Source organism: Myxocyprinus asiaticus, chromosome 7 (genome assembly GCF_019703515.2).
Source record: "Myxocyprinus asiaticus isolate MX2 ecotype Aquarium Trade chromosome 7, UBuf_Myxa_2, whole genome shotgun sequence".
Taxonomy (NCBI): Eukaryota; Metazoa; Chordata; class Actinopteri; order Cypriniformes; family Catostomidae; genus Myxocyprinus; species Myxocyprinus asiaticus.
The window spans coordinates 4,385,384-4,398,650 of NC_059350.1; the positions used below are offsets into that span (position 1 = coordinate 4,385,384).

The 13,267-nt window shown below is 39.8% G+C and overlaps 1 protein-coding gene across 14 annotated transcripts in view; it reads right to left on the minus strand.

Moving 5' to 3' along the window:
* Window positions 1-11,323, minus strand: part of LOC127443779 (oxysterol-binding protein 1-like) — a 34,608-nt gene extending 23,285 nt beyond the window's left edge. For all 14 annotated transcript variants that reach the window (XM_051702654.1, XM_051702667.1, XM_051702666.1 and 11 more), the window contains exons 1-2: window positions 11,169-11,323; window positions 8,575-8,745 (exon numbers count right to left, since the gene is read on the minus strand). In XM_051702654.1, coding sequence (XP_051558614.1) covers window positions 8,575-8,708 — 134 coding nt within the window. In that variant the 5' untranslated portion in view covers window positions 8,709-8,745; window positions 11,169-11,323. The remainder of the gene's footprint in view (window positions 1-8,574; window positions 8,746-11,168) is intronic.
* Between the last annotated feature and the right edge of the window lie 1,944 nt (window positions 11,324-13,267).

The window sequence follows — 13,267 nt, forward strand, 5'->3', positions numbered from 1 at the left end:
GGCTGCCGTCGCATCATCCAGGTGGATGCTGCACACTGGTGGAGGTTGAGGAGAGTCCCCTGTTCACTGTGTAAAGCGCTTTGAGTGTAATGTCAGAAAAGCGCTATATAAATGTAACGTTCATTCATTCAGTATATCTGCTGTGGTATAAACAGTACATATAAATTTGTACTGACACATTTTATTGAATATTATAAATGCTGTTATGGAGGTGAGGGCGAGGTCGAATGTTCGTCTGGGGAGAGAGGAAGTGGTAAGGGTTTTCACCTGAGATTAATTGCTGGTAATTGCTGTTTCTTTCTTCACATTGAGAGATGGGGTAAATAAAAGGGGCCAGCTGAAGCTTCGAGTGTGTTGGCAGCTGCCAGTCCCACTAAATATAGCATTTGAGTGTTTATATGAAGCTTTACCATTACGCAGTCAAGCGAATGTGTTTTTGTGTGAAGAATAAAACTACATTTGAGTTGGATTCTCTGTCTCCCGCTTCCTCATTCCTCGAACCTGTTACACTGGTGCCAAAACCCGGGATTAGAGGAAGGAGGATACGTTGTCATGGAGTCGTTGCCACTGGAGGAAGTCTTCCGGTCCCTTGCCAGCATCCACCAGGGCCAACACCAGGCCCTCATGGAGCTTCGGAGAGAGCAGCAACAGCGCTTTGATGCGCTCCTTTGGGCCCAGGAGGAGGACCGGCGGGTGCTGCAGAGCTTAGTACCCCAGGAGGGGGCAGCCTCCCCGTCCCCGGCAGCAGCACAATCCCACGTGTTGCTCACCAAGATGGGGCCTCAAGATGATCTGGAGGCCTACCTTGAGCTCTTTGAGCACACCGGTGATGCTCTGAAATGGCCGCCGGAACAGTGGGTGGTCCATCTTCTGCCGCTGCTGACCAGGGAAGCCCAGATAGCGGCACAACAGCTTCTGGTCTGCAACCTCCTGGACTACTCGGTGCTGAAGAAGTCCATCTTGCAACGAGTCGGCTGCAGCCCAGAAGTACATCGCCAGCGTTTCTGCTCCTTAACGCTGAGCGATTCCGGCCACCAGTTTGCCTTTGCCCAGCAGCTCCGTGACGCCTGCCGGCGGTGGGTGCTGGCCAAGGAGGACAGCGACGCAGAGGATGTCATAAACCTGGTGGTGGTGGAGCAGTTCATCTCCCGGTTGCCGAAGGGGACGGCCGAGTGGGCGACATCACTGGACGAAGCGATCCAGCTGGCGGAAGACCATCTGGCAGCGTATCCGGGGTCCACGCCTTTCGCCCCTCTAATGTCTCCTCCCCTGTTCTCCCCCCCCCCCCCCCCTCCCTCCATCCTGTTCCGTTTCCCCGGAAATGGGGGAACATTCCCCCAAGACTGGCTCCCTGGTCATGGGGGTTCTCTGCTTCCACAAACCCCGTCTCTCCCCTCTCTTCGTCCCAGGTGAAGGAGTCTGCTGCCACAAGTGTGGGCAGAAGGCTTGGGCCGGTCTACTTGAGCTGCGGGGAGCCAGGTCATGTTCGACAGCAGTGCCCGGTAATGGAGGTGGGGCCTTGATCTGGATCCCCAACACCTCACAGACCACCCACGAGTGAGCAGAGACGTACCAAACACCTGTGAGTATTAAGGGGGCTACATACCAAGCCTTGGTGGATTCAGGTTGTAATCAAACCTCCATTTATCACCGCTTGGTTCAAAACGGGGCATTAGAGGCAAATAATCGGGTGAAGGTGAGGCGTGTGCATGGGGATATTCATGATTATCCTGTATTGACCATCACGGTAATATTCGGTGGACAAAAAACACATTCGCTTGACTGTGTAATGGTAAAGTTTCATATAAACACTCAAACGCTATATTTAATGGGACTGGCAGCTGCCAACACACTCTTCAGCTGAGCTCTCTCTCCCTCACTCTGAGGTCTGGCCCCTTTTATTTCCCCTGTCTCTCACTGTGAACAAAGAAACAGCAATTACCAGCAATTAATCTCAGGCGAAAACCCTTACCACTTCCTCACTCCCCAGACGAAAGCTTGACCACGCCCTCACCTCCACAGCTGTCATATAATAAGATGCATTGTGGAGCAGACTTTATGCCAGTAGTCTAAAGTCTGACTCTACATAGCTGGAGGAGTACTGATGAGGTTCTCTATAAAGTCAGTATAAAGTCTGAAAACAAAAACTTGAACAAAAGCATCCTTAACAACTGTTTTTCAGAATCTGATGCAATATTCATGAATTACCATTGAAAGGCAAGCATTTGAGAATGCCTCTGGATAAAGTTCTTTTATGTGACAGAAGATAAGGCCAGTTACTATATCTGGTATCAGATTAATTATTATAGCAAATATATTGACATACACTCACAGCAGTTAACCTGCTATAGGACTGATTATAAAATCAGCTCAATAAAGTGCAACAGTGCCTGACAACTTTTATAGCAGCCTTGGTTCTGGAAGTATCTCTCCTAATTATTTTCTGCATAATTATTTTTTTTTTTAATTCAATAAAAAGTTCTAAGCCTTGAACCAAATCAACCAGCTTCAAGATGAATCATTGAATGCTGGAATTAATTACTCATACATGAAGCACTGAGAATGACGAAATTAAATCATAAACAATGTTAAAATATCAAAGTGACTAAGTTATTAATTTTAAGTATAAACTCCCACATATTTGAAGTTGTAAACAAATGTATATGTTTTTTTGAGAGTGTATATGGACTCATTTACATTATTTGCAATGATTCCTGGAAAAAGTAGTTAAAGTTTTTTGCTACGATTCCCATTTCCATAGTAAAAGTCAGCGGTTTCTCTGATTGGTGGGTTTCCTCTCAGGACAATGGGTAGTCTAGTTCTTCACCACAAATTCTGTAGTTAAACAAGGATTTTTATTTACTTATATAAAGTTTGAAATGCACTTGTGGCTTCTATCATCTGTTTTATCAATGCTTAACAACCTTTAAGCTCATGGTAGGTCTGTGTAAACTTTAGTGATAAGGTTTGAACATTATCACTAAAAATCAATTTCTCTATGGAGGAAATAAATGGGATTTTACTTCTAAAATCCTACTGTTGAGCTTAATAACAGTAAGCAGTCATCCCAGTAAGTAACTCAAAAGTGTCAAAGCTAAATAAAGTTTCCATCTTCAAATAAAACAAAGTACTTTGCCAGCACTGGTGAATCACCAGTTCTCTGGTTTATCCATTCTCACCGAGATGGCACAAGAAAGATGCCACACCTAAGACTGGCACGGTCAAACAGACAATCTAATAGTCGGAACAACAATCAAAGCCTGTAACCTGGGAAACTGAAATCTTTTACTCGCCCTCTGAATTTCAAAATTAATCTTTCTCTCTAGCATTTTTTTTCACCTAGAAAAACAACTAAAAAACAGCACGGACTGACACAAAAATATGTTTGGAGTGAACAGCCCCTAACTTTTTACAGTAGGAAGTAGGTCTGGGCGATATGGCCAAAAATATTAATCACAATATCCTTTTTCATATTGTTCGACATCGATATTTATCACGATATACATTCACATTTGCACACTGCACATGTTTTTGTTTTATTTTCAAGTAGGCAGAAGAAAAAAAATCCTAAACAGTCAAAATAGTCTACACAAAACTGCACTGGGGGCCCAGAGACAGCCAAAGCAGTGGTGTCTAAGGGATCGTCTACCAAAATATTTTATAGAGTTTATCAATCAAGTGCAGCTGGATATGAATGTTAAAAGATCATCTGTTCGTTCTGAAGCATAATGATGGCATATATATTTTTTACATGCTGATTAATAAAGCTAAATTTAGAAGGAAAAAACTTTATGGTCTAAAGGCGCTCTGGAACTGTGTTAACTTATGCGGCGCCTCATGTCTACTCACATGCAGGGAAAAGAGGCAAAACAGGATAGGGCATAAATGAAGCGTGTTCAGTGCTAGACAAAAATATCCAAGAATACAGTGCAGAAAGATCAGATCTGGTGTACACAGCACTGTTGTTTAGCCGCACTGCTCACTAGAGACAATGAGAGGGTGCAACCGTCGTCATGATGTCTTGCGGTCCGGATGGAATCAATCTGGGGTCCGGACCTTGACCGTGTTGACTGGTGTAGCCTATTCATTAGCAAGGCAGCTAACGTAAGAAACTTCGTAAAGTCTGAGAAAGCCGAACTGCTTGCGTTTTTAGCGACATGCACCTGATCGTCTAGATGCAGAACACAGGCTAAATATCAAAAATTACCCAAAAGCTTATCATCGATATAGTGGATTTTTTTATGCCAATAAATGTCGAGATTGTTTTATCGCCCTGCCCAAGTAGGAAGAATATATTTAACTTCACGATTTTGATTCAGATTCATGATTCGCGAAACAAACCAATTTATACAGTTTTTTGCCATTCTAGGATTTCCCCAAGATGAGCCTCTGGATTAGCCACGCCCCCTTTTCCCAACACCCCCCCCCCCCACTCCAAAGATACCAAATGACCTTTTAATTGATACCAACACAAGCAGAAATGGTTGTCAAAAACAACAGCAGCACCCTCGACTGACAACTGTTATGAGCAACACGGCATAAAACGGCATTAAGTCTAAATAATTCGCTGCAACTACAATACTATGATAACGCACAAAATGATTGACAGGCAGAAAGCGACAATGTCCGCGGACACTTTTTTGTTTGCTTTTTGAGTCTAGAGCTGTCACAGAGACTGGTGAGATATCTCGGGACACTTTAATTAATATCTTTCAAGGAGTAGTACAATTTTTTGCATTCATTTCCATGAAACAATCGTTTACATCATCTTTAAGGCAATGTTTTGGTGTGCTGTCCATAACAGAGGCCGATCGATAGTAGATTTTGCAGACACAGACAACTAAGGTGGTGGAAAAGGCAGATACCCGATTAATTGGCTAACAGTTTTTACATTTGATTTAAAGAACGTTTACAATGGCTGGCACAAACATAGAGGCTACAAGAGTCCAAAATGAATCAAATCCTAGTTACAGTTTATCATTCAACCAAAATAATTTTAATAACCAGAAAATAAATTTACTTGGCTTTGTTTCAATGCTCTCTATTTAAGTATTTACCAAATGAAGCTTTTATAGACTATACTGTACAGTTGAAGTCAGAAGTTTACATACACTTAGGTTGAAGACATTAAAACTAATTTTTCAACCACTCCACAGATTTCATATTAGCAATCTCTAGTTTTGGCAAGTTGTTTAGTAAATCTAATTTGTGCATGATACGAGTAATTTTTCCAACAATTGTTTACAGACAGATTGTTTCACTTTTAATTGACTATAATCACAACTGTGCCTTTAAGCAGCTTGGAAAATTCCAGAAAATTATGTCAAGCCTTTAGACAATTAGCTTCTGATAGGAGGTGTACTGAATTGGAGGTGTACCTGTGGGTGTATTTTAAGGCCTACCTTCAAACTCAGTGCCTCTTTGCTTGACATCATAGGAAAATCAAAAGAAATCAGCCAAGATCTTTGCCAAGATCTCAATCTTTATTTTTTTTGGATCTCCACAAGTCTGGTTCATCCTTGGGAGCAATTTCCAAATGTCTGAAGGTACCATGTTCATCTGTACAAACAATAGTACGCAAGTTTAAACACCATGGGACCACACAGCCATCATACCGCTCAGGAAGGAGACACATTCTGTCTCCTAGAGATAAATGTAGTTTGCTGCGAAAAGTGCAAATCAATCCCAGAACAATAGCAAAGGACCTTGTGAAGATGCTGGATGAAACAGGTAGACAAGTATCTATATCCACAGTAAAACGAGTCCTATACCGACATAACCTGAAAGGCTGCTCAGCAAGGAAGAAGCCACTGCTCCAAAACCACCATAAAAAAGCCAGACTACAGTTTGCAAGTGCACATGGGGACAAAGATCTTACTTTTTGGAGAAATGTCCACTGGTCTGATGAAACTAAAATTGAACACTCTAGCCATAATGACCATCATTATGTTTGGAGGAGAAAGGGTGAGGATTGCAAGCCAAAGATCACCATCCCAACCGTGAAGCATGGGGGTGGCAGCATCATGTTGTGGGGGTGCTTTGCTGCAGGAGGGACTGGTGCACTTTACAAAATAGATGGCATCATGAGGAAGGAATATTATGTGGATCTATTGAAGTAACATCACAAGACTTCAGCCAGGAAGTTAAAGCTTGGTTGCAAATGGGTCTTTCAAATGGACAATAACCCCAAGCATACCTCCAAAGTTGTGGCAAAATGGCTTAAGGACAACAAAGTCAAGGTATTGGAGTGGCCATCACAAAGCCCTGACCTCAATCCGATAGAAAATTTGTGGGCAGAACTGAAAAAGCATGTGCGAGCAAGGAGGCCTACAAACCTGACTCAGTTACACCAGTTCTGTCTGGAGGAATGGGCCAAAATTCCAGCAACTTATTGTGAGAAGCTTGTGGAAGGATACCTAAAAGGTTTGACCCAAGTTAAACAATTTAAAGGCAATGCTACCAAATACTAAGAGAGTGTATGTAAACTTCTGACCCACTGGGAATGTGAAGAAAGAAATAAAAGCTGAAATAAATCATTCTCTCTACTATTATTCTGACATTTCACATTCTTAAAATAAAGTAGTAATCCTAACTGATCTAAGACAGGGAATGTTTTCTACGATTAAATGTCAGGAATTGTGAAAAACTGAGTTTAAATGTATTTAAGGCATATGTAAACTTCTGACTTCAACTGTATATTCACCAGATAAACAGTTTTGTATATACATATATTTCACCAGATGAGGTTTAATTAGGAATAAGGTTTATTATCATTCACAAGATGGGACGATGTAATCGGATATCGACGATGTCTTACAAAGATCCCAATACCGATTGCAAACAGACAATGATCGACAATATCGAAAAATGGCAAAATCATGGATCTGGGAAGTCGCCAAATATATTACACAGTGGCCAGGGTGTGAAACTAGCACCCGCCACCCGCAAAATGCGACGAGGCTGAATCCAGTTTGCAAGCTCCTCGTCCAAATGTATTTCATGCACGGATAAATTTGCTCATCTACCCGCAACAGGCGAGTGACCTGTAAGACGTCTCGGAGTGACACGACAAGAGTTAGTCGCAAAGACATGCGTTTGAAGAAACACACTTTATTTTATTTTTAAGATCAACAAAAGAAAAGCCATCAATGCTTGTTTCTGATTCGCTGTTTGTTCAGAGGCATGCAGCACGAGCCGGTCTCGTGTAACAAGCGCATGTGAAGAGTTTTCACTCTTTTTTCTGCGTTTCATTTGTCTGAAAACTGTTTGCAAGAATAATGTTGTCTGTGAGAATTGATTGATCTTTGATCATCTCGGGAGGTGCTGTGAGTTTAGTTTGCTTTATTTATACGCAGCATTACCTGTATTACCAAAACGCAATACAAACACAAATTCGATAAGAACACACATTTGTCAGCATTATTTTAGGAACACAAGGGAATTTATTAAGCTTTATTTAGTGACTCCAGCCAGGTCTCCTAAGCAACCAAATTGGCCCGGTTGCTAGGGAGGGTAGAGTCACATGGGGTAACCTCCTCGCGGTCGCTATAATGTGGTTCTCGCTCTCGGTGGGGTGCGTGGTGAGTTGAGCGTGGATGCCGCGGAGAATAGCGTGAAGACTCCGCATGTGCTATGTCTCCGTGGTAACGCACTCAACAAGCCACGTGATAAGATGCGCGGATTGACGGTCTCAGACACGGAGGCAACCGAGATTCGTCCTCCGCCACCCGGATTGAGGTGAGTCACTACGCCACCACGAGGACTTAGAGCGCATTGGGAATTGGGCATACGAAATTGGGGAGAAAAAAAATTGGTATAGGCGTTATAAAATATAAAGGTGGAGATGGAGATGTTGAGGGATGCTGGAAAAATTGTCACCAGTGTGAGGAAAGCAGCTGCTTATATATCCTTAAGATATGATTGGCAGGCCTAGATGAACAAGCTCCTCCTGAACTTACATTTGGAACTTCATTTTAGTGTGATAAAATCACTTATCAACCTTATCTGTTTAAAGTTATATCCAATATTACAACATTGTCGCCATAACGACATAACGCAGGCAAATCATGTAAGCAATGTTATCACATTAAAATAACGTTTACACATATAATGTTTAGGCCTACGTCTTGTGGCAATACTTTTGAAACAGTGTGTATTTTAATGTTTATGGACTGGCTCCATTTACTTCCATTGTAAGTATCTAACTACACCGGCAGGGGGACGAGTAAAAAATTTTTTCAACATTATGCTGTCAATGTTGAGCTTAACGTGATCACTGAACATTCTATAAACTATCTGTACATTGTTACTATACACCTCTGCTAACTTTGAGTAACACTAATACTTGCTTAGCAAACACAACTTATAATACCTCCTATTTAGTAATCCACAATATTGAGCCTACTCACTATCTAAGAAACACCTTATCAGATGTTGTTGAAAGGCCAAAGAACACAGTGACAGCACCACAAAGGGTTCGTTGGGACAATGGGAAACCGGTTGTCTGATGGATACCTGATAACATATTTTTGTTCCCAAAAGGTCAGTAAACAATTAAACTTCTCATTAACTTACCTGTAATAAGACAGCAAGCCATTGCTCAGGACAAACCATCGCCTTTGGTATCCCTTGATATAATTAGTCCATTTGAAGAGCCAGCCTTTATAGGTGTCCCCCGGGGCTGGGGTGGGCGCCTTGGGCTCTGACATCACGACAGCCCGTGGCTTCACAGTGTCTAAAGGGGGTCTGTGTAAACACAAATGATTAATCAGGTTTGTTGACACTAGTGGTAGACTAAAAATGTTGGTCAAAATTGGCCATTTTGAGCATATCGGCACTGGTCGATACTGATGACCCATTTTTCATCCACTGGTTTTAATTTGGTCAGTAATTGGTCTATAAATATCGGAAGCCGATACCTCAGTGCATCCCTAATATCAACATTATTATGGCCACATGCAATCCTGCTCTTTAGATATCGGTATCAGCCATTAAAAAAAACATCAACAAATATCCATCTAGAAACTCAATAGACAGAAATATCGGTCAAAATTGGCCATTTTAAGCATTTTGGCTCTGGTCGATAATGACGCCCCATTGGCCAATATTCAAAAGTGAACAGTCCACCTAGTGTCAGTGTAAAATCTACAGACAGTTTTGTTACTGGATAGCTTTAGTGACTTTTGAGTAAATCTTGTGTAAATAAGCATTCATTTAATTTAATCAATTTCATGCACATCTAAATAATTACACTTCAATTACTAAATTGCACTATATACTGTATATCAACTAGGGATGCACTGATATGAAATTGTTTGGCTGATACTGATTTGAATAAAAACATTAGTCTGATACCGTAACCCTAACCGATATCTACACCAAGGCCATATTGCGATTTCAATCTTAATTCAACATTAATGGATATTATACCGATGTCTCAAAAGTCAAAGTCTTATATATATTTTGGCTATTATTATTTCTAGATTGTGCATTTGAATCCTAATAAATTATAAATAAACCATCGTTTTTTCATATTGGCGTATTAATGCTTGTAACCGATGGTTTAAATTTGGTCAATAACTGGTCGATAAATATCGGAAGCCGATACATTGGTGCATCCCAAATATCAACATTATTATGGTCATATGCGATCCTGCTCTATAGATATCGGTATCAGCCATTAAAAACCCAGTTTACCACTATATCTGTATGAACCATCAAATATCCATCCAGAAACTCAATAGACTGAAAAACTGGTCAAAATTGGCCATTTTGAGCATTTTGGCTCTGGTCGATAATGATGCCCCATTGGCCAATATTCAAAAGTGGACAGTCCGCCTAGTGTCAGTGTAAAATCTACAGACAGTCTTGTTACTGGATAGTTTTTAAAGAGTTTTAACATTTTGGACCGATGCCGATTTTAACAAAAATCAGCGTTTTCATGCTTATAACCGATATGCCGATGGTTTTAATTTGGTCGATAATTGGTCGAAAAATATCGGAAGCCGATACATCGGTGCATCTCTAATATCAACATTATTATGGTCATATGCGATCCTGCTCTTTAGATATCGGTATCAGCCATTAAAAACCCAGTTTACCACTATATCTGTATGAACCAATCAAATATCCATCCAGAAACTGGACCCAACAGTCAAACTTACTGCTGCTGGCCAAACAGATGGATGTCAAAATAACACTGATCTGTCTTCTTTTTTTACACACCTTAAATGGCAGAGCAAATATACAACACCATGGTTGTGTCACTGCCTACTTTAACAGCATTTTGGGCATCATATTGGAGCTGTCTACCTAGACAGCATTTTGGGCACTGATGCTGTTGATACCCAAACATGCTGTCTAGGTGGGCAGCACGTTACATTTTGAAACATAGGCCAAATCGTGCATGCAAAGCCTGAAATTGAACGTGTTAAAGGCAAGTGAATGGGAGGTCTATCAGTGTGCTGGTTTCGCCTACGTGTCCAAAACCAAACTCGGCGAGTGGACTGACAACCTACTTCATGACGTTTATAACGAAGTATTAAAACAAAACGTTTTGAGCAACAGCTGCTACTCAGTAAAATGACCGTAATTAATCCAAATAAAAGTGGTTCCGGCCACTTTAAACTTTATTTCGCTAAATGAGGCCTGTAGATACGAGTCACTCACACAACTCCGAATCCAAATCAGTTCACAGATACGGCCACCAAACACAATATAAACTGTTATTATTTGATAAAATTCGCTTTTTAGTCATATACATACGTGTCAGATGACTACATGTAAACATAAAATGACTCTGACGGCTAATTCAGCTAACTGCTAATAAAACTAATATGACCGCATCACGTCAAAAAAAGAATAAATCTTTATATTATACACATAAATGACTGCATATCTCCTATAAATCATTCAAATGCAGTTTTGCCCCCTGGCAGTCCTTTATCAATGTCAGTGTGAGCTGTGAGGAGGAAATGTGGGTTAAAGTGAGGCTAACTAGCCTATGCTAACCTTCAATCGCTCTATGATGACAGATATCTCTTTAATTAAACCACAACATCAATCGAAATCTCTCCTAACGACACGACGTGACGAGTAAATATGAAAACCCCAGTGCAATGTGTGTTAAAATGATTAAAAGTGTGTTATGGGTGCAGCCAAGCTCATACCTGATCTCTCAATGATCCCCTCTGAAGAAGGAAGTCACATTGACATGAGATCTGTTTACTCTACACAACTCAAATAAAAGTCACATTATTTCACCTTTCAGCACCCCCCATGCAGACACCGTACTGCTTCTGATCAGTAAAGTGCCCTTGAAAAAATCCCTGTAATTAAACCTCAAATGGAGGCAGCAACATGATAAAACACACTTTCTTTTCTTTTCTTTCTTTCTTTTTTTTTTTTTTTTTAATGTTAAAGGAATATTCCGGGTTAAATACAAGTTAAGGTCAATCGACAGAATTTGAGGCATAATGTTGATTACCACAAAAAAATAAAAAAGAAAGAAAGAAAGAAAGAAGAAATCGAGGTTACAGTGAGGCACTTACAATGGAAGTCAATGGGGCCAATCGGTAAACGTTAAAATACTCATTATAGCCTCAAAATGTAAACATTATGCTTGTTAACATGATTTTAGCCTGAGTAACCTTTTCTGTGTAAAGTTATAGCCAATTTTATAATTTCGATGTAACAGCCATAAACCCCTTAATATCAGTAATTTAGTAGTCAACCGCAAAAACTATGATTTAAACAACTTTACAGCTCAAATAATACATGAAGAATAAATGTCAGTGCTTTTGTAAAATTGTAAGCCAAAAATTTCTGCATTTAAACCTTCCCAAAAAATTGGCCCCATTCACTTCCATTGCAAGTGCCTTACTGTAACCTCGATTTTTGCTTCTTTTTCTTTTCTTTTTTTTTTTTTAAGATAAGGTGGAAATTATTATTCAAATTTGTGTGTGTGTGTGTGTGTGTGGTAATCAACATTATGCCACAAATGCTGTCAACTGAGCTTAACTTGTATTGAACCCAGAATATTTCTTTAATATTTTTTTCCTCAAAGAAATATAGTTCATTAGCCTGATTGCAAGCTGTTTAAAGGGGCACTCAGCAATTTTGTCCTAAAAAAAAAAGTTGTATTCCTTCAGAAAAGAATGGTCATTTTAAAACACATGTATAAAATCATGACCTCTCACATTAAAAATGAAGACTCCAGTCATATCAGTAACTTTATAAAAGCTGTTTTATCCTACATGGAGAGGGTCCCCTCATGGGGGCTGCCATGTTAGGATCACATGACCAGCTGAACACTACTCGATAAATCTCAGTAACCATCCTGTTGTTGGACACTTTCACTCATGGATCAAATTAATTATGGCTGTCTGTGAATAGTGAATTTCTACAATAGCGTTGATAAACTTTTGGGTTTGAAGGATACTGCATCCACCCCACTAGGTGTCACTGTAAGTCTAAGACAACATGCAAAAAAAACAACAACAAAAAAAAGAACAAATGCACCTTTAACGCTGCCCAGCAATGTTGCAAAACGTTTGTGTGTGTTTCTGTGCACAGCAGTGTTGGGTAAGTTACCCCCAAAAAAGTAATTCACCACAAATTACTAATAATTCCTTTAAAAGTGTAATCAGATTACACTACTGATTATTTAATGGGAAAAGTAATCTAATTACTTTACTTTTAAGTTACTTACTAAAACACTTTTCACAGAAAAGTTTTCGTTTTTCAGCTCATATTTTCAAAATGATGTCTATATTTCCTCCTTTTCTCCCTTACAATGACTCGTTAATGACTTTTTAGCTGTCACGAAACACAAACAGACATACACATGAACATAATTCATATTTTAAAAGTATTCTACATAAAGAATATTATTTGAAACATATGTGTAAACAAGTAATGTACTTAAGTAATTAACTTAATTTAAAGTTAGTAACTGTAATCAGATTACACAAATTTAATGTAATTTTTTTGACTAAAAAGTAATTATGTTACAATCAATAATATCGACTTTGTTATCCGATTACACCCAAAACTTGCTTTTTATTATCGTCACTTCCACTAGCTCCAATAAACAAAACTTTTATTTGTGAAAAGCTATGAAAAGCTTTCTTTCGCAGTGACGAAATTCACAATAATTTCTGCGAGGTTGTAGAAAGGTCATTGAAATGTGTATGCAGGATGCGTAATTACCGTCATCCAACCGATAGGTGGCAGTATTTGCACTACTCATTGAATGCGGCGCACAGTT